General features: G+C 44.0%; 1 protein-coding gene across 1 annotated transcript in view; it reads left to right on the forward strand.

The window, feature by feature from the left end:
• Positions 1 to 26,948, forward strand: part of Ube4a (ubiquitination factor E4A) — a 42,022-nt gene extending 15,074 nt beyond the window's left edge. Inside the window, exons 6-21 of the mRNA XM_028783870.1 lie at positions 79 to 231; positions 1,030 to 1,189; positions 1,785 to 1,987; positions 2,467 to 2,658; positions 4,134 to 4,467; positions 5,861 to 5,981; positions 7,935 to 8,239; positions 9,636 to 9,768; positions 10,821 to 11,008; positions 13,639 to 13,739; positions 13,842 to 13,955; positions 16,036 to 16,210; positions 17,818 to 17,998; positions 18,947 to 19,094; positions 20,574 to 20,731; positions 24,082 to 26,948. Coding sequence (XP_028639703.1) covers positions 79 to 231; positions 1,030 to 1,189; positions 1,785 to 1,987; positions 2,467 to 2,658; positions 4,134 to 4,467; positions 5,861 to 5,981; positions 7,935 to 8,239; positions 9,636 to 9,768; positions 10,821 to 11,008; positions 13,639 to 13,739; positions 13,842 to 13,955; positions 16,036 to 16,210; positions 17,818 to 17,998; positions 18,947 to 19,094; positions 20,574 to 20,731; positions 24,082 to 24,208 — 2,793 coding nt within the window. The 3' untranslated portion in view covers positions 24,209 to 26,948. The remainder of the gene's footprint in view (positions 1 to 78; positions 232 to 1,029; positions 1,190 to 1,784; positions 1,988 to 2,466; positions 2,659 to 4,133; positions 4,468 to 5,860; positions 5,982 to 7,934; positions 8,240 to 9,635; positions 9,769 to 10,820; positions 11,009 to 13,638; positions 13,740 to 13,841; positions 13,956 to 16,035; positions 16,211 to 17,817; positions 17,999 to 18,946; positions 19,095 to 20,573; positions 20,732 to 24,081) is intronic.
• Positions 26,949 to 27,959: the final 1,011 nt, after the last annotated feature.

Below are 27,959 nucleotides of genomic sequence, written 5' to 3' on the forward strand. Positions count from 1 at the left end.
TTATTAAACTTCTTATATCTTAGTGTTTGAGGATTCACCTTACAATGGTTTAGTATTTTGTGTATTTTTCTTTAACAGGCCATCTTTGCTCGGTTATTGCTTCAAGATCCAGGAAACCACTTGATCAGCATGACCTCCTCCACAACCTTGAATCTCTCTGCTGACCGTGATGCAGGCGAGAGGCACATCTTCTGTTACCTTTACTCCTGCTTCCAAAGAGCCAAGGAAGAGGTAAGTGAACATGCCCCATGGAGCTTTAGATTATCTTAAGGGATGCCAGCATGTGAGTGTCTTCCATGCCGTAATGTGTATTTTATCGTATTCCTAGCACTATTAAGTTGCCGTAAAGTCTTAGTCTCCTTTAGTGGCTTGGAGTCCAGCCAACCAGTGTCTCCTGTTGTCTATACAAACTCTCTAGGAATCACACCTTTAAACAACAAAACAACAACAACAAAAGAAAATTAAACATCAGATCAGTTGGGTATGGTAGCACATGTCTGTAATTCTAGCACTCATGAGGCACAGACAGAGGATTGCTACAAGTTCAGAGCTAGCCTGGTCTACATATTTATACAGTGAGTTACAGGCCAGCCTACACTACGTAGTGAGACCAAAATAAAACAACAAGAATCCAACGAAAATCCAAGTCTTCTAACATTTCCAATGAAGTGGAAATACTTAGTTGGGCTAAACTTGACATCTTCAGGATTAGAATTTTAGTGTGTGAGCCTGAAAGCCAAACTACAAATCTGTCAGGAATTTTCAGTCCCCAAGAAACCAATACTGCCAAGTGGTGGCAGCACACACCTTCAATCCCAGCACTCAGGAGGCAGAAACAGGCAGATCTCTGAGTTTGAGACCAGCCTGGTCTACAGAGTGAGTTTCAGGACAGCCAGGGCTACATAGACAGACCGTGTCTCGGAAATCCAAAAGAAAAGAAACCAGTGCTGTTTGGGGATGTGATCATTTCTGTTGTGCTGCCCTTGCTCCATGTCATAAAAGCTATATGCTTTTCTCTCTTCATTGCAGATTACCAAAGTTCCAGAAAACCTACTCCCCTTTGCAGTGCAGTGCAGAAACCTCACTGTGTCCAACACTCGAACAGTCCTCCTCACCCCTGAGATCTATGTTGACCAAAACATCCATGAACAACTGGTAGATATGATGTTGGAAGCTATTCAGGGAGCCCGTGAGTACAGAAGCAAGGTCTTTGAATATCTGAATTTAGAATACCAATTTAAAACTCCTCTAACGGTGTTAGAGAGTCTCAGAGTCATTATGATTCTGACAGAAGTTAAGGAAGAAAGCTTACACCTTGCTCTTTAAGCCTCAATACTAGCAGAATTCTCAAACATACCATAGAGGGCTGGAGAGATGGCTCAGCAGTTAAAAGTACTTTTAGCTGCCCTTCCAGAGGACCTCAGTTCAGTTCTCATCACCCACATGGAGGCTCACAACTGCATGTGACTTCAGTTCCAGGGCATCCACTGCACTCTTCTGGCCCTGAAGCCACTGCATGCACTTGGTACATGTTTGCAGGCAAAACAGCCATCCACAGAAAAGAAAGGAAAAGAAAAGAAAAGAAGAGAAAAGAAATCACTGAGAGCCATTGTTGGGCAGTGGGTATCTACTTCATTGGTAAAACAGTAGTGAAACATTCCCTAGCATTCTCAGGCCTTCAGTTCAATCACTACACCACAGCAGAGACAGACAGAAAGCATGAAACTGTGTAAACACATACAAATTGTCCCAGCCTCCTTCCTTTCTCATTTGTCTTCTGTTAGATTTTGAAGATGTAACCGAGTTTTTGGAGGAGGTCATTGAAGCCTTGCTGCTGGATGAGGAGGTTCGAACATTTCCTGAAGTCATGATTCCAGTGTTTGATATTTTACTTGGCCGAATAAAAGATCTGGAACTCTGCCAGATCCTCCTGTATGCATATCTGGACATTCTTCTCTATTTCACTAGGCAGAAGGACATGGCCAAGGTAGGTCTCAAAGCATTGTATGCTCCTGGTCCTGACATCTTAATACTTGATGCTTCCTGTCCTGAGGGCACTAGAACATTGCCTATAGAGAGCCAAGTGTGGTATCACATGCCTGGAGACCTAGCATTTGGGAAGTGGAGGCAGGAGGACCAGTGCTATCCTCAGCTACACAGTGAAGCTGAGGCCGTTAAGCAAGGCTGGGGAGATAGTTCAGCGGGTAGAGGAGAGAACCAACCCATACATATGTTATCCTCTGACCTCCACACGCTCATGGTACACACACACACACACACACACACACACAATGAGTGAATAGATAAATAAACAAATGTTTAAAAGTTTTCTATAATTTGAGGCCACCCTGGATCCTACAAAACTTGGCCTTTAAAAGGGGGTGGGGCTATATAAGACTAAATCTTTACATCTTCTCCCTTTTATGTCATCATACAGATGAGTAAATAGGATTTGTCCTCCTACAGGTTTTTTTAGAATACATTCAGCCCAAGGACCCCAGCAATGGGCAGATGTATCAGAAGACCTTGCTGGGAGTCATCCTGAACATCTCGTGCTTGTTAAAGACTCCGGGTGTGATAGAGAATCATGGCTTCTTCCTGAATCCATCCCGGTCCAGTCCTCAGGAGATCAAAGTCCAGGAGGCCAACATCCATCAGGTGGAACTGCTTCCCAGGGTGTCACAGCCCCTGATTTGAGATGACCAAGGAACCATGTAGGGATTAAGGCTGCCTCAATCTGTTTAGGAAAGCTAATTGGTCTGGATGGATTTGTCATAAGAACATAACAAAGTTGCCCCCTTATTGAGGGGATGGGGTGGCACATGCCTGTAATCCTAGCTCTTAAGAAGTAAGAGTCGGGAGCTACATAGCCAGTGCTAGGCAAACCTACACTATATAAAAATAAAGGAAGGGGCAGGGTGGTTGTAGGGCATACCTTTAATCCCAGCACTTGGGGAGCAGAGGCAAGCAGAACTCTGAGTTCAAGGACAGCCAGTGCTACTCAAAGAAACCCTGTCTAAAAAAGGGGGGGAGAGGTTGTTGGGGGGGAGGCAGCAAAGAAATCATCCTTGGCACACACCTATAATCTCAGCAGACAGAGACAGAGGCAGGCCTGGTTTACATGGTGAGTTCCATGGTACGTAGAAAGACCCTGACTCAAAAAGAGAGAAAGAGAGAGAGAGGGAGAGGGAGAGGGAGGGAGAGAGGAATCACCATCTTCATGTCCTTCACTAAAAAGAGGGGATGGCCTTTGGCATGGGTGAGATCTGCCCCATGTGACAGTGCTATACACCCCTCAGTCCTTGCCCTTCTCAACAAGATACTGTCACTCAGCTCATAAACCTTTTGATTAGAGCCATCTTGTACATCTTCCCCGCGTAGGCCTCTTAACATAGAATTTAGCACAAGTCTGACGTCGAGGCATTAGGTAGCCAAACAGGGTGCAGTTAAGTGTCCCATTACTGTTAAGTCATCCCAGTGCTGTCAAGCAGTTGTTTAGCAGACTGCAACATTGCCAAACGAACTGCCCTTGCTGTGTGTTTGTTTCTTGTAAAGAAAGATTTACTGAGACCAATGAGATGGCTCAGTGAGTAAAGATCTTATCATCCAGTCTGATGGCTGGAGTCTGTTCCCCAGGGCCCATATCGTAGAGAAAGCCTGCTCCCACACATGCTCATCCATGCTCCCTGGCATGCCACTCCCACATACTAACTACGTTGACACTGAAGAAATGTAGTATAAAAATTAAAAACACTTATTGACTGTAGCCATGTCTGTCTGTTTTGTTTATGGCTTGGTGTCTACAGTGGTAGAGTTGAGTAATGCTGTGAAAACCATTTGAAAAACAGATCCACACAGTACCAAAAAAATCTCTACTGTGAAACCTATTCAGTTCTGTGCAGTTTGGCAGCTGACCAGAAAAAGTCTCCTAAGTGTCCAGTAATACATATAATATCCATTATATATAAATAAATATATATCAGAATCAGGGAATAAGGTACAAAAGGAGTAAAGGGAAAGGTTAAGATTAGCATTTATTTAAAAGCTTGTATTTGCTGGGGCTTAGAAGTAAAAAGAAAATACCAGGATTGTGAAATTGGAATGTTCTGTGGTTGTGTTTTCTGGCTAAACAGTTCATGGCTCAGTTCCATGAAAAGATCTACCAGATGCTGAAGAACTTGCTCCAGCTCTCTCCAGAAACCAAGCACTGTATCTTGTTCTGGCTTGGAAACTGTTTGCATGCAAATGCAGGCCGCACCAAGATCTGGGCCAATCAGATGCCGGAAATCTTCTTCCAAATGTATGCCTCGGATGCCTTCTTTCTGAATCTGGGTGCTGCCCTCCTGAAGCTGTGCCAGCCATTCTGCAAACCCAGATCCTCCCGGCTCCTCACCTTTAACCCCACGTACTGTGTCCTCAAGGACTTGAATGATGAAGAACGAAAAATTAAAAGTGTACATATGAGAGGTAGGCGGGGAACTGGGCTCTTCAAAACAGTGTGTGTCACCTCTGAGCCATTTGCTCCCTTAGCCTTTGAGAAAGTGCCCCTTGTTCAAAACAGATGAGAACAAGTTAAACGATTTAAACATGGCTTTTTGAAAAACAGCACCTGTTACCTTTGATATGTTAGGCCTTGGTGAGACCTTCTGTCTGATTCTGCAACCTTGGATGTTCATTCCCTCATGTTTTATAAAATGCAGTCACACACACCTCCTATCCTTCTTGAACTCAGAGGTTCCAGAAGAGGGCAGGCAGGATGGTTAACATAGTGGAAACAGCACAGGAAGGGGTGAATGGCCAGCTCTGAAGAAACTAGTGTCTTCATGTCTTAACAGACAAGTCAGAGTTTACCAGGTGAAGGAGCAGGAGTGTCAGACAATGACGGACGTAGAGCTGACAACCTATAGGAACAGCAGCAAGCAAAACGGTGTATGCCTCATCTGAGCATGCACTTGAGAGGCAGAGGCAGGTGCATGCCTTAATCTGAGCACGGACTTGAGAGGCAGAGGCAGGTGTATGCCTCATCTGAGCATGCACTTGAGAGGCAGAGGCAGAGGCAGAGGCAGGGGGTCTTTGAGTTTGAGGCTGTCTAGAAAAAAAAAATCTATGGAAAGAATTTATTGAGGAATAATGAGAAGTTCCATGTAGAGCAAGGGATGGGATTGGGGGTGGGGGGGGTGGGGGTGAAGAGTGTGAAGTAGGAAGGAAGAAAGCTGGTACCAGATCAGAGAAAACTTGAATATGGAGAAGAGAAAAGGAATCAGCCCTGATCTGTCACTCAGAACGAATTTCTCGTCAGTTTTGATGGTTTTCCTTCTAGATTTTTGGGGGGATTTTTCTTAGCCTCTTACAAATTACAAAACTAATATCTGCACAAAAATAACTTATCTTAAACACTGAAAAGCATAGAATAAGTAGAAATGGCCAAATGGTGGTGGTGCATGCCTTTAATCCCAGCAGTCAGGAGTCAGAGGCAGGTGGATCTTTGTGAGTTCGAGGCCAGGCTGATCTACAGAACAAGTTCCAGGAAAGCCAGAGCTACACAGAGAGACCCTGTCTCAAACAAATGAATGAATGAATTAGTGAGTGAATGAATGAACAAATGAATGGAAACGGCCTATTGCCTACCACTTGGAAACTATACATTTTAGTTTTTTTCTGATTTCATTGGTTCAGCAAAAGAGATTTAGCTGTTTCTGTAGATAGCAGAAGGCTAGAAAGTGTTTGTAGACAAGGAAGTGGTTGGAGACGTGTTGTGAGGAAGGTAGCCTTGTAACAATATGGAGGCTGAGGGAGAGTGAAGGCCAAGACGGTGTCTGTGGTGAGCTGTCTGTCACCCCATTCCTTTCGATTCTTCAAGGTTTGGACAAGGAGACCTGTCTGATCCCAGCTGTGCAGGAGCCAACGTTCCCCCAGAGCTACAACCTTGTGACAGAGAACCTGGCCCTGACAGAGTATACCTTGTACTTGGGATTTCACAGGTAACTCCTTTGATGTTGTTGGAAAAAGAACTGTTGGTCCAGTTAGTTGTGTTGACGGCTCGAAGATGGGCAGTGAGTCTGAAGAGCCCTGCCAGGATGGCACAGGGAGAGTCACATCCGCTGGTTTCAATTTACAGGAGTCCACTTTGTACAGATTGCTTACAGTTTTTTGTTTTTTAATCTCTCTTTAAAATTAACATTGTGCTAATATTTTTCTCCACATTTTGCCAACGTTTTAATCCCTACCTTTTTTGTTATCTAGGAAAATCTAATTATTTTCATTTTATATTTCACTCTCTACCCTTGAATTCTTATTACTTCTGATGCCCAAAGACCAGAGATAAAACTGACAGAAGTTGAGAGAATGGTGTAAGGGATTCCAGACAGACCAATATGAGCTCAGAGGAGCTGCGAACCTGAGAGGAAGGGTTCTCAAGGCAGGAAGGCTGAGAGCTTGTGTTAGACGTTCCAGAAGCATACATTTCTAGCAAACCAGCCACATGTCACTCTACAGTTTTCCCCCTTATTTAGCTGAGAATGATTTTCAGCATAAGGAGAAAAAATCACTCACTCATCTGTAGAATATTATGAATACTGCTATTTGTTTCTAATTGGTAGGGACAGGGCACGCATGCTCATGCGTGAACTAGCAGCAGAGATCGGGGTCAGGTGGCTTTCTCCGATGTCCCCTCACCGTATCTTTGAGGAAGGATCTTTGACTGAACCTGGAGCTCACTGATTGAGCAAGGCTCCAGGGGTCCTCCGGTTTCTATGTCCACAGCATCAGGACCACAGGAGCACACCGGCACACTCACCTCTTACATGGGTGTTGAGGATCTAAATGCAGGTCCTCCTGCTTGTGCAGGCAAGCAGTTTATCAACTGAGCCATCTCCCTAGACCCAGGAATACTGATATTTTGTTTGTTTTTTCGAGACAGGATTTCTCTGTGTACCCTTAGCTATCCTTGAACTTACTCTGTAGACCAGGCTGGCCTCAGATCTACCTGCCTCTGCCTCTTGAGTGCTGAGATTAAAGGTGTGTATCACATGCCTGGCCTGGAATACTGATTTTTTAATGCCCTCTCATGATACCTAAGTTAATGCAATTTTTTTTAACTCCTCCAGCAGAAAATTACTGGGGGGAAAATAAAAATAAAAATAAGTCTTTATTAGACAGTGTTTCTGACCTGTTGTTGACATTTTAAATGTGGTGACAGGAGTTCTGCATGTGCTCAGTCTGCTCAACAATCTAAATTCAGACATAGAGAGACATGCCTGGCATCCAGTCACCCAGCCAGTCACCCAGTCAGTCACCCAGTCAGTCACCCAGCCAGTCACCCAGCCAGTCACCCAGCCAGTCACCCAGCACGAGAACCAAGGGGTGATGTCGGATTGTACATGGAGAACCAGTTACCAGTAGCTTTTAGTTCTAACTCTTCTCTCAATATTCAAGTGAACTTTTGTGAAGAATACTTATCTCATTCTTTAGAGGGCTGGGAGCTGCTCTCAGGATGTATGCATGTTGGTGGCTACTTTAGGTGTGGTTGTTAAAATCAAGCCTTTCTCACCTGCTTAGTTTTCTCACTGTAAAACTCCTGCTCTGGCCCGACCTGTGTGCTCTAAAGCTTGTCCCGGGCTGCTCACACTCTGCCTCGTTAAGATGACTGCTTTCCATAACAACCATACTCTCTGCACTCAGCTCATGGTAGAGGCTGCTAACTCCATAATTAGCTTCGGATTTGTTGTGCACATGGTAACATTTTCTGAGAGCAGTGTACCTTGCTTTCTGTCTGGTCAGTAACTTTTGTGCCTTCTGTGTCATTGATCCTGCAACTTTCTCCAACCATAGAACACTAGAAAAAGAGACAAAGGATTTGCTTTTCGGTGTGGTCTATATTACACTGCCCCGCCACGGACTTCCCAACCTAGTCTCTTCTGCTTTCTTGGGGGCAGGTTGCATGATCAGATGGTCAAGATCAACCAGAACCTGCATCGGCTGCAGGTTGCCTGGCGGGACGCTCAGCAGAGTTCCAGCCCCGCTGCTGACAGTCTCCGAGAGCAGTTCGAGCGCCTGATGACCATCTATCTCTCCACCAAGACGGCCATGACTGAACCCCAGATGCTGCAAAACTGCCTGAATCTGCAGGTGTCCATGGCTGTTCTTTTGGTTCAGCTGGCCATAGGCAACGAGGGCTCCCAGCCAATAGAGCTGAGTTTTCCTTTGCCAGATGGCTACAGCGCTTTGGCTTACGTGCCAGGTAAGCAGCCTGTCCCTTGGGAACATCCTATTAATAGCCACCTAAGTTTAACTGGGTCACCTTGGAAGCTTAATCCTCAAAACAGCCTTCCTTATTTATCATTCCATCGTTTTTAGAGCGACTACTCAAACTTACAAGTATCTCCTAGCCAAAGCATGGGCCCAGCAGTGGCTTCTCCAGCCTTGTGGCCCCGATACTGGGATAGTCGGAAAGCAGCCTGCAAAGGACGAGCTGCAGTCAGGGTTTTCACAGCTCTCAGCATCTGTCATTACTATTGTCTGTCTGTCTTTCAAAGTATTCACCTGGCTGCCTAACGCTCCCTGAGGTTACTTGGGAAAACCATCCCCTCTTACTAACTCAGAAGGGAGACTGTGTGTATTCGTATGTCAGTGAGGGCTCAGTAGATGTTGTTCACTAATCAGATTAAATGTTCTTGAACACTGTGCTGGTCTCATATTGCTAGGTAACAAGTTACTTCCCAAACATAGCAGCTTAAAACAGCAAACACTATCTCACACGGTCAGTCCTCTGCATCTGAAATCCAGAAGCACTTGGCTGTGTGATGCTAGCTCAGAGTACAAATGAGGTTATAGCCAAGCTGTCAGTCAGAGCCACAGGACTCTGAGGGCTCAGCGAGGGCCTGAGAATCCATTTACAGGCCCCCTCAGCTGGTTGTCATCCGGCCTCAGCTGCTTGCCAATAACCTCACACATCTCTTAGTGGCACTCACAGTGTGGCAGCACAGGTGACCAAAATGAAAGCTGCAAACTCTCTCAACTAACCTTGAGAATGATGTGCAAACACCCAGGCATGTTCCAGTCTAGAGTGATGGTGATGTCCTCTGCTGCATACGGGAGTGATGGTGATGTCCTCTGCTGCCAATGGCAGGAGATCTCCCAGTCTGGAGTGATGCAGAAAGGGACTTTGCAGAGGTCTGAGTGTCAAAGAGGAGAGTGGGTAGAGGACCATCCTGGAGGTCCTTACTGCAGTCACCTATGGGGGCACACAGTGCTGGTGCTAATAGTTCTTTGAGTCACTGCTGCTCATGTTCCTCAGATAAGAACAAAGCTTGATACAGACGTTAGAAATCCTACAGTTACTAACTTATCCCCATTCCTGGTACATAAAAGACTTGGATTTTTTTTTTTTTTTGGTTTTTCGAGACAGGGTTTCTCTGTGTAGTCCTGGCTGTCCTGGAACTCACTCTGTAGACCAGGCTGGCCTCGAACTCAGAAATCCACCTGCCTCTGCCTCCCAAGTGCTGGGATTAAAGGTGTGTGCCACCACTGCCTGGCCTGGATTTTTTTTTAACCTTTGTTAATTTATGTGAAAGAGGTCCTGGGATGTTTGGGACCAATGAGCAGATGTTTAGCTAATTCCAGTGAATCTTTTTCAGAATTTTTTGCAGATAACCTGGGTGATTTCCTCATTTTCCTCCGGCGCTTTGCTGAGGACATCTTGGAGACGTCAGCAGATTCCCTGGAACACGTTCTTCATTTTATCACCGTTTTCACTGGAAGCGTAGAAAGGTAATGTGCTGGACACTTGCCCCAGTCACTGGCTGGAGCCACAAACATTCTGCCTGCTGTGGTAAGGTTTAATAAGCAGAAAACTTTACCCACAGAGAATTTGAACCTGTATATAAGGTGCCTAATTCCATTGTTGGTCCTTGGTTAAAGTAGTTAACCAGAATCCTGAAAGCCAGACCAGTGCCAGGCAGACTGAACTCATTCACTGTGTCAGCCAAAGCTTGTTCCTGCCCTGGAGTTGGAGAAGCAGTAAACCTGGGTTGTTTACTTCTAGCCTGATGGGTTTACTCTGTTCACTGTGTACTATGGTTTTTAGAATTGCTTCCCTGGGATTTTTTCGAGGAGGGGAGAGTGGAGGGTGTTATGTGTGTGGGGGCTAAAGGAAACAATTTTTATGCACAAAAGGGCACGTTTGCTGCAAAATAAAAAGTCCACAATTCCGCAAGACATGTCCGTGAGAAATATACAGAAGGCAACCCTTCACTGAGCTGAGCAGACCGCAGGGGAAGGAGGCCATAAGCCAACAGGCACTGATTAGACTCATAGGACAGGGATCATGGCACTATCAGATAATTATAACCTAATTATCTGCACTCAGAAAGCTTGGGAAGGCACGTTTATTCAAATTGAACCTGTCAGAGAAGAGTACATAGTAAATAGTGCATTGTTACAGAGAAAACTGACTGTCCTAAGCATTACATGGAAGCTGAAGTGCTCCTCATACATGGTGAGCTGTCCTCTCAAGAGTTAAATGGTCAGGTATAATAGTGTACGTCTATAATCACAGCACTCAGGAGGCAGAGACAGGAAGAATGCTGCAGGTTCAAGGGCAGCCTGGTCTACATAGGGAGTTCCAGGTGAGCCAGGATTTATAATAAAACCATCTCAAAACATGTTCCATGGTATCTCTTGCACCAGAGTACTGACAAACGTGGACTAGGTGTGACTTTTCTGTATTTAATAGTGACATAGTACGGACTGGCTCCTGGTGCAGGACGGAATCCCATAGGGAGTTGTGTCTTCCTGCTCATCACACTTTCCGCCCTCTGCAGGATGAAGAATCCCCACCTGAGGGCCAAACTAGCAGAGGTGTTAGAAGCAGTGATGCCTCACCTGGACCAGACCCCAAACCCCTTGGTGTCCAGTGTGTTCCACCGGAAACGAGTGTTCTGCAACTTCCCATATGCTCCCCAGCTCTCAGAAGCCTTGATCAAGGTGTTTGTGGACATTGAGTTTACAGGTAACGAAGTCACACGGCCAGCTCTGGAGTTATGAACTAAGAATTTCACAGCTTGATCACTGTCGAATGTCACAGAAATGTCAACCAGCATTGTTTGAATACTCACTGTGTGTCAGGCTTAATGCTGGGTGCTTTATTTTTACTGTTATCTGAAAAGTTTATATTGTTCTCATTTCGTATGTCAGAATATAGATGCTAAAAATGTTTTGTTTGTACATGACGTACACCTAAAAGTGCTAAAACCAGCTCTGTCTCACAGAAAAACAAACAACTAGAACAAAAAAATCCCCCCTGCATACACTCACAAGCAAGGCAAGCATGAGGACCTTAAAGTCCAGGCTTTAAAAAGCCGGGTGCAGCAATGTCTACCCCTAATTCAGTTCTAGGGAGGCAGAGACAAGACGATGCCTGAGGCTCGATGGCCATTCAGTCAGGGCAAATCATTGAGTTCTACTTTAATGAAAGACTCTATCTCAAAAAAAAATAAAGTGGAAGCAAGGTGGTAGTGGCAGAGGCAGGGGGATCTCTCTGAATTTGAGGCCAAACTGGTCTATCGAGTAAGTTCCAGGACAGCCAGGGCTATACAGAGAAACCCTGTCTCAAACAAACAACACCAACAAAAAGGAGAGCAATTGGGGAAGGCACTTGGTGTAGACTTTGAGCCTCCATGTGCGCATGTTCAAGCCCGAGTACATGGACACACACAAACATGTATGTAACATACCCACACATTTATACATCAAACAAAATTAAAGAATACCAGTAGACAGCATTGTCTCTCTCTTCAGTCCTGACCACCTGAGTTTCAATTAAGCAGAGCTTTGTCAAACTAATAGTCAAGACACGTGAAGCAGTTGCATAAAGAGTCTTTTTAAAGGGGAATTCTGCCATTTGATAACAGGTACAATCAGCATTTAAGGAGGTGTTTTGCATTTTATTAGCTAACTGTCCACATTTGTTTCCTGCTTTTGTATCTTACTTACCTCTGGGTCTCGATTTCTCACATATAAAATGATTCAGAATGATGAGTCACTGACATAGTGTATGCGAACCTGCCCCTGAGGAGCTGCCCAGCCGTCACCATAGGGATCTCACAGCTAGAGAACCATAACGTAATACATTCCATTCACCTGAAAGTGAAAGTTGGAAAAAGCTTGGTCAGCCAAGCACAGTGATGCATACCTGTGTAATCTTAACACCTGGGAGGCAGAGGCAGAAAGACATCATCAGAACCATCCTAGAGCCAGGTGTGGTGACACACAACTCTAATCCCAGCACTCACAGGCAGATGTAGGTGAAGCTCTGTGACAGCCTAGTCTATATAGCAAGTTCCAGGACAGCCAGAGTTATGTGGAGAGGCCCTTTCTCAAGACAAAACAAAATGACAACAACAACAAAAAAAAAAAAAAAAGGAAGGAAAGAAACAAAGAGGAAAGGAAAAGAGGAACAGAAACCACCTTGGGCTGTAGCAAGAGTGTTCTCTAAATAAATAAAGGAAAGGAAAAAAGGAGGTGGGAGGGGCGGGGAGAGACGGGCAGACGTTTGCAGTACACAGAACAAGGAAACCTCGGCCTCCAGTGAGCTACTGTATCTGTGTGTCTAGCGTCACCCTTCCAGGTTGGAGAGGTCTTACAGTCCCTCTCCGTAGAAAGTCATTCAAACACTAGATAAGTCTTTGGTAACATTTTTAACTCTTGGCATGATTTTTTTTAAATAATCAAGTGCCAATTGGCCCCATGGCTGGGACATTGTCTATCAAGAATGTGGAGCATTTAGTGTCCCATTCTGCACGTGACTTTGACTGTCGCAGTGGCCATCTCAAAGGCCTCATTGCATACTTCATATTGGATACAGAAGCATTTATTCTTGGCTTTTTTTTTTTTAACAGCTTGGTCCTGACCCCTTACTAAGTAAGCTGTCCTTTAAAGCTGTTTCCCTCTTGTTTGTCAAGCAAACAAACACTTGACCTAATTCCAGGCCTTAGAAATTGCTAGAGAAAGCTGGGCATGGTGGCACACACCTTTAACCATAGCACTCAGAACACTTCTCTGAGTTTGAGGCCAGCCTGGCCTACATGAGTTCCAGGAGAACCAAGGACACACAGAGAAACCTTGTCTTGGGGTGGGGATGGCTGGGGATTCCTAGCAAAGGCTGGTCATGTAGTTCAGTTGTAGCATGCTTACCCAACATATACAAGGCTTATGTTTTGTGTGTTATGCACATGTTTTAAGAGAATATCTTTATTCTTTAACAATTTCATGCATGTAAAGAATGTTTGATCATATCCATCCCCAACTCCCCCTTCCTACTTCCCCTGGAAACCCCCAACATGTTCCAGTGCCCATCCCCCATTCACATCTGCTCCTGCTTTTGCCCACATCCACTGAATCTAGTTGGTGCTGCCTGTTGGAAAGTTGGCTGGTCTTGTTGACATGACCATATGCAGGCCATTGTAGCTACAGCCTAGGTTTTATCCCCAGCACCTAATGAGTACGGCTGGAGGAACTCCTAGGGCAACAGATTTTGGCAACAGCCTTGACATTCAGAGTAAAGAGAACGCATAGACATAAGCTCCTGTTCATTCTCTGTAAGACCACCCTACCTGATTTCTCACTCCTGCCTTACTGTAGGGGACCCCCATCAGTTTGAACAGAAGTTTAACTACCGCCGCCCTATGTATCCCATCCTGAGATACATGTGGGGGACAGATTGCTATCGGGAGAGCATTAAGGTAAGAGAGATTTTCATGGTACTAGTTGCTTCAGGTCAGCCTCAGTACCATTGGTATGTGATTTGGCACTAAAATATCTTCTTCTTGGGCTGGGACTTACAGGATTTGGCTGACTATGCCTCTAAGAATTTAGAAGCTATGAATCCCCCACTGTTCCTCCGATTTCTTAACCTGTTAATGAATGATGCTATCTTCCTTTTGGACGAAGCCATACAGGTAAAAAAAGAAATATTGTGTGTGTTCCTATACCATTTGCGGTGATCTCAGTAAAAAAGGCTTCAAGTCATCAACATTGGTGGTAGTGGGGGATGGTAGTATTTGTTATGTTTTGTTTTGGGTTTATTTTTTGATGTATGTGTGTTTAGATAAATTCTCTTTCATTCTTTATCCCAAGCTGATCTCAAACCTATAGGAATCCTTTCACCTTAGCCTCCCAGAGTTTTAGGGTTGATGACATGAACCACTACACCTGGCAAAGAGTATATTGTTTTGACCTTTTAATTATAATAGAGTAATCCTTGCTCTAGAACATTGCACACTACAAGTGTATGTGTTATAATAGCGTGCCCAACGCTTTCCACAGAGCTTTCCGCGTTCGTCATTTCACTGTATCAGGGGTCACTGTTAGGTTCTTTGGATGAGAGTTTAAAAGATGGTCTTGGAGCTGGAGAAATGACTTAGTGGTTAAGGGTACTTATGACGTCTGCAAAGGACCTGGTTCAGTGCCCAGCACCCAAATGACAGCTCACAAACACCTGTAACTCTAGTTCTAACACCATCTTCTGACCTCTGGCAGACATGTGATGCACATACATACACATAAGTAATTTTTTAAGTGTGATAAAACCAATCTAAGGTGTACCAGCAGGCCAGCAATGCAGAAAAAAATCATAGGATCTTCATTTTAGTCAGTGACTGTGAGACTCTCATGGTTACAACAGAGTACCTGAGAAAACCCACCTAAAGAAGGAAGGATTGTTTCAGCTCCAAGTTGCAGAGGTTTTGGACCAGGCTTAGCTGTGTGCTCTGTGTTGGGGCTGCAAACAGGGCAGGAGCTCAGAGTGACCAGGCAGTGAGCCTTAGGAAGATGATGCAGGTTAGTTTGAAGGTAGCCCACCGGACAGTAAGGAGCTCTTGTTGATAACCCACTAAGTAACTTGTGCTTGCTTTGTGAGAGGGGTCTGCCTCCTGTTCTTTTCATAGTCCTGCACTCTGAAACTTAACATAGGTTCTCTGAGGAAGTGAGAACAGTTCCTCCTATAAACCTCTCTGTTAAGTGAGGGCTGTATGATTCGGGGTGTGAAGCAGATGGGATTCTCTTGAGATAGGTTAACTCATTATTTGCTGCAGCAGTAAGATGATGCGTTTTCAGCCTTTCGTGGTGGTGTTTTATGTTTTCAGAAGGACTCCCTTTTCATATCATCCTGGTGTTTTAGCTTGGCTTCTGTACGATGCTCCACTGACCCCACTTTCCATCTCGGATATGATCCTATCTTTGGGTGGTTTTTTCCAGGCAGGTGTCTAGCAGTTTACTCAAGATGAGACACATCTGTATGAGGACACTATTTTTCTCTTTCCAAAAGTCCCTTAAAATTTAATTTTACATTCTGTGTGTGTATACTTGTTACAGCATACATGTGGGAGTCTTTCACCATGAGGGTTCTGGGGATCAAATGCAGGCCATCAGCTTTGGTAACAAGTACCTTAACCCACTGAACCATGTTGCTGCTCCTCCCGAAGGTCTTAAGCTCCAGCCCTGCATTGGCAAAGGCTTCATGTGGTCTCTAAATTTCCCAGCTTGCTGACTGGGTTTGTTTTTTGTTTTTTAAGATTTATGTGTATGAGTGTTTTGTTTCCATGTATGTATCTGCACTCCATGCATGCAGGTGCTTGGGGAGCCTAAAAGAATTGGTTGTATTTCTTAGAGCTAGAGTTACAGGTGGTTGTGAGCTGCCATGTGCAAGAACAAGCGCTCTTAACCTCTGAACCCCTTCTTCCAGCTTTGGAGTTTCTTTTTCTGTGTATTGTTTTGTTTGAATTGTGTAAGTGCAGATAATACCTATGAAGGCCAGAAGGGGCTATCAGATCCCTGGGACTGAAGTTAACAAGTGGTTGTGAGCCACAGTGTTGGTGCTGGGAATCAAACCCTGATCCTCTAGAGAAACACCAAGAGCTCGTAACCACTGAGCCTCCTTTCCAAACCCAGATGACTGGATTGTCATTGAGCCCTCTTAAATGTCATGGCCCTTCAATTGCATTTCTCTTATCTGGTGTATCACATTTCTGGTTTCCATAGTATTTGAGCAAGATAAAGATTCAGCAGATCGAGAAAGACCGAGGAGAATGGGAGAGTCTGACACCAGAAGCCCGCCGAGAGAAAGAGGCAGGTCTGCAGATGTTTGGGCAGCTGGCACGTTTCCATAACATTATGTCTAATGAAACAATTGGCACCCTTTCCTTCCTGACATCAGGTAAGAACATGAGGTTATGCTGTCCCCCAAAATGTAGAAATCAAGGTCTGTTTCACTGAGGGAATCAGCCCAGCTCAAAATTAAAGAGTGTAGACTCTGGGACAGGGATGCAGCTCAGTCGGTAGAGTGCTTGCCTGGCCTGCAGGAAAGCCTGCGTGGTGGCACACACCCGTAATCCCAGCACTCTGGAGGCTGAGGCAGGAGGATCAGGAGTTCCAGGTCATCCTCATCTACTTAGTAAGTTTCAGGACACCTTGGGATGCATGAAACCCTGTCCAAAAGAAAATTGAACTCTGGTGATTGTAACGTCTACATCTGAGACTGAAACAAATCGGAGAAACTTCAAAAAGAATGATGGTGCTTATTATTGACATGCCAAAACCATAAGCTGGTTTCCTGCGGGAACTGGGAGTATAGAGCTATGCATAGCACATGCAACCCTGAGTACAATCCTCCTACCCAGAAAGTTCTGTGAGGACCAGTTAGCCATTAGCTGTGTGTGTAGTCCATATATACTGTACATTGTATGTGTTTATATATGTATGTATATATTAATTTGGAAAATATCTCCATCCTGGTTAAATGAAGTAGACTTCAAAATGACATTTATCTCCACTCTCCTTAGAGCAACACTGCCCTGTTTAGTAAGCACTCGCCACATGTGGCTATCAAGCATTTATAATATGGGTAGTCTGAATTAAAGTGTGACATATTTGTAAAATCCATACTGTAAGGTAGGTGTGTGTGTGTGTGTGTGTGTGTGTGTGTGTGTGTGTGTGTGTGTAATAAAAACATAAATCCAAGCATGGTGTGGCATCCTCTTGGGAGATGAAGACTCTGAGTCCCAGGCTAGCCTGAGCTACATACTTACAGAGTGTGGCAAATAGTGACAGATGAGGGAGAGGGGATAAATAATTTGCAGTCAATGACTAAATGTAGATAGAGAGCAGGAGTGAAGGAGATCATCTAGTGAGAAATGCAGAAATTGCTCTTTTAAAAACTTTATCAGTTCAGGGAAATCAGAGAAGATAAGGTGGCCACAAACCAAGAACAAAAGCCACAAATGACAGAAGAGATGTTTTAAATATTGAAAATGTGACTTTAAAACTTTAAACATTTAGTGCAAGGGTTAAAAAAATAAATTCAAGGTCCACTCCCACTGAAGTGGAACAGAAAAAAATGAAATAGAAAGTAGGAGAGAAAGGATAAGAACATGAAAATGACATCTCAAATACAAGCCAAATGTGAGACTCATGGGTAAAGGCCTTTGCCACCAGGTCTGACAACCTAGGTTTGATCCCTGGGACCCACAAAGTGACAGGGGAAAACTGAGCTGACTCCCACGAGTTGTCCTCTGACCCACCATTCACTTGCTGTGACACATGTGGTACACACAAACGTGTAGTTTTTAAATATTTTAACAGTGTTCATGTCTGAGTGGTAGCTTTTCTTTCCTTTTGTTTATTTGGTTTTGGTTTTTGCTTGTCTATATTTTTTTCACTGAAAATGTATTATGTAATTAAAAAATCCTCAAAGGTCTCCAATAAAATTAGATGTAAGAAAGTAATTATGGATGCTTGGGTTTTAAGACTCTGGCTTTGTTCCAGAGATCAAGTCACTGTTCGTGCACCCGTTCCTGGCCGAGCGCATCATCTCCATGCTGAACTACTTCCTGCAGCACCTGGTCGGCCCCAAGATGGGCGCTCTCAAAGTCAAGGACTTCAGCGAATTTGACTTCAAACCTCAGCAGCTTGTATCAGACATCTGCACTATCTACTTAAATCTTGGGTATTTGAGATTGGCGGTACAGAGGCTGTGGGGATGCTGATAATTTGATAGCAAAATGACTGATTAGCTCTTGTGTGAAAACAGTGCGGAAGGCAGGCTCGTTTCTGGCAGATAGATGAAGGACTCCTCCATAGTTTTAAATAGGAGATTTTATCTGGTCCATTGGACATTGTTCAGGATTTCCTCGATCTGTGCAAGGATAAATGTTACTGGTTATACTACTATTTGTGAAAATATTTTTATGGCCATGGAATACTTTATAGTACAGAAAATTAGATGTAGTGGTGTATGCCTTTAGTCCCAGTACTTGGGAACCAAAGGCATGTGGATCTCTGAGCTTAATGCTAGCCAAGTCTACAGAATCAGTTCCAGGACAGCCAGAGCTAAACAGAGAAACCCTGTCTTAAAACAAAACAAAAACAAACAAAAAAATACCAACAGAGGAAGAAAAAGAAAGAAAATTAGATGTCAAGCCAGGGAGATGGCTCAGTCAGTAAAATGCATGCCACACAGACATGAGGGTCTGTTCAGATCATGAGTTCAGATCCCTAGAACCTACCTAAAAAGCCACATGTGATTTCATGCACTGTAATCCCAGTACTGGGACAGGGAAAACCAGGAAGATTCCTGAAGTATACTAGCCATTCATCCTAACAAAACTGACAAATTCTAGGATCAGTGAGACACTATGTCTCAAAAACACAGTCTGGAGAGTAACTGAGGAAGACACCCAGCATTGACCTCTGCCCTCCACATACACACAGACATACACACACACACAGACACACACACACACACAGATACATATACACACGAGATAAAATGCCTTTCTAGTTCAGAAGAGCACTGGTGGCTTGCAAGTGCTGGGATACAGTCTGTAGCCCATCTGCTCTCTCCACACTGACCTGTGCTCTGATGCTCAGTCTCTCTCTAATGCTGACCTTTCAGGGACGAGGAGAACTTCTGTGCCACCGTGCCCAAGGATGGGCGTTCCTATTCTCCTACTCTCTTTGCACAGACAGTCCGAGTCCTGAAGAAAATCAACAAGCCTGGGAACATGATCGTGGCTTTCAGTAACCTGGCAGAGAGAATCAAGGTGAGCAAGAGGACAACTTGTTTTCTCAGATACTCAGTGAGAAACACCACACTGTCACTTCAACTCTGCTGCTTCTGCCCCATTTCCAGAAGAAAAGGGATACTGCCTAGAGGCATTAGAGGCAGATACTTCCTCTTAGTCAGTCAATGACTGGAGCAGCCATCTTTCTAAATGTTACCCCTGTGCAGGAAGAAAACGAGCAGAAATTGAAGATATTTCTACCAGCTGAAAAGAATGTGCATTTGGGAAGTCTTTCTTTAGACTAACTTTTATGTCCCAGTGTTATGAAAGATTTGAAAACCTAGTGTTAATGCAAAAGAACTTTTTGGAATAAAATTCAGAAGGAAGGGCAAGGCTTGGTTGTACATGGCCATAACCTAGCACTCATCCAACTGAGGCAAGAGGATTCCAAGTTCAAGGCTAGCTTAGCCAAGGTAATGAGATCAAAATAAGTAAAATCCGAGCAAAGATAAGTAGTTTGCAGACCCTGGTTCCTGTGGCTTTTCTCTGTTCCCTACATGTCTGCTGGTGGTTGGATTATACTGAAGTACATTTTAAAGATTAAAATACTCTGTTGTGCTCAGCTAGTCACTCCAGTTGGACAATGGTAAAGCTCCAGTAGGAGTGGAGGAAAGGAAAAATACATGGCACAGACATTTAATAGAAAACCTTCCAGCCTGCGTAGTAGTGACACATGTCTTTAATCCCAGCCCTTGGGAGGCAGGGCAGGAAGATCTCAGAGTTCCAGGACAGCCAGGGTTACACAAAGAAACTGGCTCCAAAAACAAACAAAATAAAACAAAAAAAGAAAAAGACCAATACCTTCTTTACAGGTGTCAGTCGTTCCTCAGTTTCTTAAAGGATTTTCTGTGTAGTCCTGGCTGTCCTGGAACTCACTCTGTAGACCAGGCTGGCCTTGACCTCAGAAATCTGCCTGCCTCTGACTGCCAAGTGCTGGTATGTGCCACCACTGCCCGACTGAGTTGTTTTGGTTTTTGTTTGTTTGTTTTGTTTTGTTTTTGTCTTTTTTTAATTGAGCTGAGCTTAATGTTGGCCTACAGCTTAGCTAACTGAAGCCATAAGGAAGTATTTACCAAAGTCAAATGTCCAATTTTAAATTTCTGAACCTGCTTATATCAGAAACTGCTTTCAGGCACAGACTATGTGAGTGGTTTAGTAATTATTCGACTGACAGCCCTCCTACCCTTTCCCCTTTCAAACGCCAGCATTCACACCAGAATGCTTCAAAACATCTCCTTCAGCCACGACTCCCAACAGCTGAGCTCAAAACATCTCCTTCAGCCACGACTCCCAACAGCTGAGCTGGAAAATGTGATCTTGGGCTTGTCTTTGAAAAGACAAAGTGATATGTGTCACTGCAGAGGGTTATCGATGACCAACATTAAGGTGTAGTAGTTACTAAGCAGTCTGAGAGCCGCACTGTGAGTTCACTTTAGAAAGCAGCTATGGTTGTCTCAGTCTCTTGCAGACCTCCAACAACAAGAAGAGGAGACATATGCAGATGCCTGTGATGAGTTCCTGGATCCCATCATGAGCACACTGATGTCCGACCCTGTGGTGCTTCCATCTTCCAGAGTCACTGTGGACAGATCCACCATTGCCAGGCACTTACTCAGGTATGCCACCCACTGAGCCGCCTCAGGAGCACAGCTGTGTTAGCTTCGTGTTTGCTCTCCCCAAAGTACCCTGGACAGTGGGTACCCCGTACAGTAGACTCATTGCTGTAGCATTTTAATATCTCCTGTTTATAACTTTAAAGATTAAGGGACTAGCTCTTCCCTCTTCCCTCCTTAAGTAATCTTAGCCAGGCATGGTGACAGGAGCCTGGAATTGCACTTGAAAGACAGGCAGGAGGATCGCCATAACTTTGAAGCTATCATGGTCCACATAGCAAGTTATAGGCACCCAGAGCTACATATTGAGACCCTATCTCAAAACACAAAAGAAAATAATTTTATTCACATTATATAACATCTCAACATGAAATATGCTCTGACCTGAAATTATTTTAATTGTAAAAACATCAAAAATGGGGCAAAATTGGGGACAGGGATTAGCTCAGATTTTACTGAGCTTCAGTTACTATTTGTACTTGTATTTGGTATGGTAGTTTGGGTAACAAACTCACCAAGCTGAGTGCAGTTTGGACAGTCACGCTGCAGATGTCCAGAGAAAAGACAGGAAGGCAAAGATAACTGGAAGCTAGTCAGTTCCCAGGCAGCCCGTACCTTTGCTTTTAGAAGCGTATTCTGCAGCTTAAGGAAGGGACGCTGGTAACTGGAGTCTTATGCTGCGACCCCCTACAGCCAACTGTTTGAGGTTTTGGGTTTGTGTATGTACAGCACATGCATGCTTAGTGTCTGCAGATGTCAGAAGATGGGATCCCCTGCAATGGAATTATGGATGGTTGTGTCACCATGTGGGTGTTGGGAATCAAACCCAGGTCTCCTACAAGAGCAGCATGTCCTCCCAACTGCTGGCCCAACTTTGCAGTCTACAACTTTGATACTCATTTATTTTTGAGATAGGATCATGCTGTGTTACACAGGCTGGCCTCAAACTCCGAGCTCAAGCTGTCTTCAGCTTCCTAAATGTCTCAGGATTGCAGCTGAACACCACTGTGAACACTACTGCGCCCAGCTTCCTACCCTGCCTGCCCCCATTACAGTTGAACACCGCTGCACCCAGCTGCCTACCCTGCCCCCATTTTTTTAAGGACAGGATGTCATGTAGCCCAGGCTGTCTTCAGATTCACTTTGTAGCTGGAATGACCTTGAAATTCATGATTCTCCTGCTTATCCCGCAGGCCCTAGGATTATCGGCAAGTGCCACCGCTGCTTGACTTGCCCCTTACCTCTCTTTTTAAAAAAAAGATAGAAAGGGTACTGAGCGACCCTGTTGCCTATTTAAAATGTCCATAAGTTGACTGAAATGTAAGGAATTTTTTGGATATTTAAAAATGAGTTTGTTTCACGTGATCTTCTCAAACTTTCACTCTCCGGTGCTGTGCTGTGATGTCAGTGAGAAGCGTGGTGCTCTCAGACCTCTGTCTTTGAAGTAGATCATGATCGGGGTTTGTTTTGGAATCAGGGTTTCATGTAGCCCAGGCTTGAGCTTGCTGTGCTCAACTTTCGGTCATCCTGTCCCCCTCTTAAGTGCTGAAGTCACAGACATGCACCACCATCCCTGGTTATGTGGTACTGGGGCAGCACCAACTCAGGGCCCTGTGCATGCTAGACAAGGACTCTTCTGAAAAATATCTTTTATTTGATGAAATTGTCATCTCAGAGGCTTACTGCAGGAAGAAAAAAGCTCACCTTTTCTAGCTCTTTCTTAACTCTGGCTGGCTGGTTCAACTCAGCTGTTCTGGCCCAAAGTCCTCTCCAAACTGACTGATTCAATCTGGCTTCTCTCGGCTTCTCACTGAATTGCCCTGCTTGGCCTCATACTCACTTGGGCAATATGTTCTAATACTCTGGTTCATTCTTATTCTCTGGCTTTGCAAACTCAACTCCACTGCACTGCACCGCACTGACTCCCAACTGAGTGACTAGACTCAGATCTCCATGCCTCAGTCCTGGGATTAAAGGAGTGTCTGTTTTCCAGCCAGATCACGCAGACCTAGAAGGTCTTTGGATATGATCCTTTGCCAGAGCAGTTACTGGATTAAAATTCCTCAAAACTCTGAGCTACATCCCAGCCAGTTTGGGGGCTTTTCTTTGTTGGTTTTGCTACAATTTTAAAATTTTATTTATTTATTTATTTATTTAATTTATTCATTCATTCATTTAGTGTGTGTGTGTGTGTGTACACGTGAGTGCATGTGCACTCGCAAGCGTGGAGGTAAGGCAACTTGCAGGAATTAGCTCTCCAATCTTGTGGGTCCTGGGGATCAAACTCAGATCTTCTACCTGGCAGCAAACATCATTACACACTGAGCCGCATTGCTGGCCCCAGCTTTATTTTTCGGCAGTGCTTGGAATCAAACCTAGGACCTTGTGCGTGCCGAGCCAGCACCAAGCTGCTGACTGTGCTCTCTGCACCAAACCATAGTCTGCATTTACTTGCAGCTAATTTAATCAACTGTCACTGACAAGGTTTATACTGTTCCGAGAATCTTTCTCTAAAATCACAAGTCCTGAGCCTGGTTCGGGAATGTCCATCTGCAGCACCGACTCCATGGGAGACTTACACAGGGTGGGTGTGGGTGCTTAGGAAGCCAGCTGGGCAACATAACAAAACCTCGTTTCAAAAAGGGGGAGACCCCTGCAAATGGTGATTTATGATAACTCAAGTGTCTAGGATTTCTGCTTTTGAGAAATCTAAAGGCTGATGACACAGATAACATTTTAAATTATTTTTAGATTTATTTATTTTACTTATGCATGTGAGTCTGTATCTATGTAGGTGTACCATGTGTGTGCCTAGTGCTCACAGAGGTCAGAAAAAGACATTGACTCCCTTATAACTAGAGTTACAAATGGTTATGAAACTCCATATAGGTACTAGAAATTGGATGAAGGTTATCAAGCAGAGCATCCAGTGCTCTTACAGCTCAGCCGTCTCTGTCCCCAAACCACTAGGATCAATATATGAATGTAAGCCAGGAGGTGGTGGTACGCACCTTTAATCTCAGCAGTTGAGAGGCAGAAGCAGGTGGATCTTTGTGTTCAAGGCCAGCCTGGTCTACAGAGTGAGATCCAGGATAGCCAAGGCTACACAGAGAAACATTGTATAAACACTGGAAGAAAAAAAAAGACAACAAAAACAAAACTCTGAGTGCCACTGAATAAGGTTTATTATGTGGGAGACAGGATAACTGACAAAGACTCTCAGACCACACCCTTTGCTTTTCCTTCTTTCTAACCCAGAGTCACAGGGCAGTGGTGTGCTCAGATGCTCAGCTCAGCCTTAGGATCTTAGAGCTTTCAGAAGTAACTCACTTTTCATTCTTTTCTTGTCCTAGTGACCAAACAGATCCTTTTAACCGTAGTCCTCTTACCATGGACCAGATCCGGCCAAACACAGAACTGAAAGAAAAAATCCAGCGGTGGCTCGCAGAGAGGAAGCAACAAAAGGAACAACTTGAATAAATACTGTGAACTCTCCACCATGAACATGCCCAGGGTGTAAACAGTTGCTTATCATTTCTCTCTTTCTGGCTCTGGTCCTCTCCTTTTTCTTTCTTTGTTTTGGTTTTTTGGTTGGATTTTTTTTTTCTTTTTTGGTTTTGGTTTTGGTTTATTTCATTCTTTGTTGTTTAAATTAGAAAATTGTTCTTGTACAAATTATGATAATTACGATTCTTAAGACCTTGTTGTTTCCCTGGCTTACAGGAAACTCTCCCCCTCACAGCGGCTTTATAAGTCATCACTAATCTTCTGCCTTGGTTTTCCTAGTCCTCTTGTTTCCTTTTCTATCCTAAATTATATTAAGTCCAACAACAAAATGTCCTGCCATTTTATTCTTTCCCTTCCCAAGTACTGTTAAGACACTTTTTTAGTGAGCACTGCTTTTAAGTCTATGATGTCAGCTACTTCAGTGACAGCTGATAACATCCAAAAACCCTCCTGTCCTGTGTATTTACTAGCCCATAAGGTCTGGACTTAAGCACCTGGCCTTACTATAGCTCTGTAATATTACAGAGTAACTTTTCAGATAAATGCAAATACCTTAGTATGTGTATAGATTTTTTTGGCTGATGGAGAAGATGAGTTATACAACTTTTTTGTATTATCTTGTCACTTAAAGATACCATCACAAACACTCCTGTGAGGATCTCACCACCAAAAACGTAGCTGTACGATCTTCCGGTGTGTGACAGGAATGTGTGCAACTTCCAATAAGAGGATAAATAAGAAGCTCTTGGGCCCTTTTCTCTTTTGTGCTCCAAGGACTAGGCCTGGGTAAATAGGCAATAAATATTGTATCTATGTGGAAGTGTCATCTTAGGACACTTAATGCAGTATATCTCAGTGTGTATGTATTAAATACACAGATACTGTGTCCTTGTTTTATTGGTCTCACTTACTTGAGTGCCACGTTCTATATCATGTCTTCCCGGGTAAGATTTATGTAGTGTGTGGCAGTGTTTGCTCGCTTGTTCTCGTCAGGCGAAAACCGAAGACTCTACAATGTACATAGCTAGTGTTTGGGCTGTGACCTGGCTTCTAAGAGCTGCTTCTCTCCTAGCCTCAGTTTATCAGTTAACAAAGTAGAGACTGAAGCAAAGTCTTGCCCCAAGCCATTTTAAATACCTACTTATCTCTGGGCAGTTAATAAGTGGTTCTGCCCCACCTCTCCAGCTGTTTTTGCTCTAAGAGGCTCAGTCCTTTGTGGGATGTTTGTATATCAGTCTCAGTCTCAGCCCAGAGGTGTAAAGGACAAGAAAATGTGGCTGTGGCTTCTTTTAACAGAACATTACTGTTACAAAAGAATATACATACACAAAAGCAGCGTTTCAGTATTCCAACACAAGTTGCTGTAAGCAGTCCTAGTGTGTTTTCTCTTGTTGGTATCAACTGGAAAACTTGTGATTAGAGAGAACATGTCACTCTGGCTATTAAAAAATTTTACCTGTTGTGAACAGGGAAGCCTCAGGCATATCTGTAAATACCAGAAGGTTAAGACAGACTCATTGTGCCCCTGGGCCTTTAGGTGTATGTTAACAGGATTTCTTCAAATGAACTTCATTTTCTGTATGTAGCATTCTCCTTTCCCTCTCTGGGAATGAACTGCGTATGAAATAAGCTTCTACCTGCTGCTCTTACTTTCCCAAAGCTAATGTGGGAGGATGCTTTTATGCTCTTATTTGAAAATGGAGGAAGACCCAAGTTTTGTAAGTGAAAACTGATGGAAAATGGGTACAAACCCTCCAGAAGACAACTGTTCCCAGCAGCTTTCTAGTAGATGAGCTCCATGCTGCCTCGAGCGTCTCTGTATTCTGCTTCTGAACCAAACCAGATTGTAAGCCTTTTTTTGGCAAGTTTGTGTTTTGTTTTGTTTGTTTTGTTTTTTAAGCTCTTCTGATATTTTTCTATGACTGGCTATGACACCACAGAAGCTGCTGAATACCTTTAATCACAAAAGCAAGTGTGTAGCTTAAGGCCACTGTTGGTGAGGAAACCAAGTGTCCTCTGTGCCTTCTTTCTTTCTGTGAACTAATTTAAAGACATCCAGAAAAAGAAACTTATTTAAAGACTCCCATCCTGGTACAGTAAGATACATATGTGCATTTGGAAAGGTCAAAGGGCACCTTGCCTGGAACTCCGCAGCAGCTGTAAATCTGTTAAGACTTCCTGACATACCGACTTTCACATGATGACTTTGCTGGAGTACAAAAGGAAAGTGAAGACTTCAGTCAGCTCATAACTCACCAAGAGGCTAATACTAAACTTGGAAAATTTAGAGTTCGGGCAGTTGTTTGTTTGTTTAGTATAGCTTGCTGTGGGTGTGTGAAAATTGAGGGACACTTGAGAAGTAGCCTGACGGTGCAGGTGAAGGTGCCAGTTGCTGCTCAGTACCCCACTCTGTGAAAGCTTCATTACTTTATTTGGTTCTGGTTGCTAAGCAGCCATCGGGCAAAGCCTAAGCCTACTGGGTACCATGACAAGCCAGCCTGATGCTGCACCATTGTCATGTGAGGAAATAGTGCACAAGTTCTAACTGCTGAATGGGAAAAGAACCTAGAGACAGAAAATGAAGAACAAAACAGCAAAACTCCATCGACGACTGTATTTGAAACATTCCAGGAAAGTTACTTTCTGTCAGACTTGCCTGGGGGAGGGAGGGGTTGCTCAAAACTTGTATTTAATAAATGAGCACCTGACTTACCACCCTTGTTATCCCTTCATTACAGTCCTGAAAGCTAGTGGCAGCCTGGTATGGTGTATGCCTGTCATCCCCACTACTAACAATAGGAGGGTTGGAGGGCATGGCCTGGCAAGGCTACCTAGTGACTTCAAAGCCAGTCCAGGCATCTTATCAAGACATTTCATTTAAATTTTGGTAGAGTGCTTACCTGGCATACACATTGCTAAATCCAATCCCAGTACCACTAACACAAAAAGAAAAAGCAACAATTTCAGAAGTTACTCTGAAAACCTACCTAGTTAGTGGGTTTTGCCACTCTCAAAGGCAAGATACTAGCAAATGTGTACAAGCTGGCCGACCTAACCGGCCTCACCACAGCCCTTTAGAGCAGTGGTTCTCTACCTGTGGGTCACCTAAGACCGTCAGAAAATACATATTTACAGTTCATAACAGCAGCAAAATTATACTTAAGAAGAAGCAACAAAAAATGGTTTCATGGCTGGGGTGAACTGTATTAAGGGTGGCAGCTTTAGGAAGGTTGAAAGCTCGAGGCACCCTGGGGCTGTCCTCAGAAGACAAGTCTCAGGGAGTGCTTACGTATCTAGTTAGCTCCTTTATGACTTCACTATCTAACCTAAATAACAGACCTTTGGATACTTTGCCACCATGTCCTTATTCCATTTCCATACCTACGACATGCAGGTTCTCAGGTTAACCATTACCCTCGAAGACCTAAACTACAGGCCACTGTGGGCTCCACCACGGCCCAGCAGCTCTTCCCCGTGTTCTTGGGACACTCTGAAGTGTAGCCTTGCTCATGCCAAGTTCTCTCACCTCTCATTTCCTTTTCACTCAGGTGACATGCATCAGATTCCTCACTTGGAATTTCTCAGTTTCTCCTGATCTCTACCTTCCTCTTGAGTTGTCTGACTTATATCCTCTTGCTTCCATATTTCCTCAGTGATGCAATCTGATTTCTAAGGTTTTGAAACCTTTCCTAGTTAATGTCACAGATGTTCATACTGATAGCTG

Source organism: Grammomys surdaster, unplaced genomic scaffold (genome assembly GCF_004785775.1).
Source record: "Grammomys surdaster isolate TR1022 unplaced genomic scaffold, NIH_TR_1.0 1164, whole genome shotgun sequence".
In the NCBI taxonomy this organism is placed as follows: domain Eukaryota; kingdom Metazoa; phylum Chordata; class Mammalia; order Rodentia; family Muridae; genus Grammomys; species Grammomys surdaster.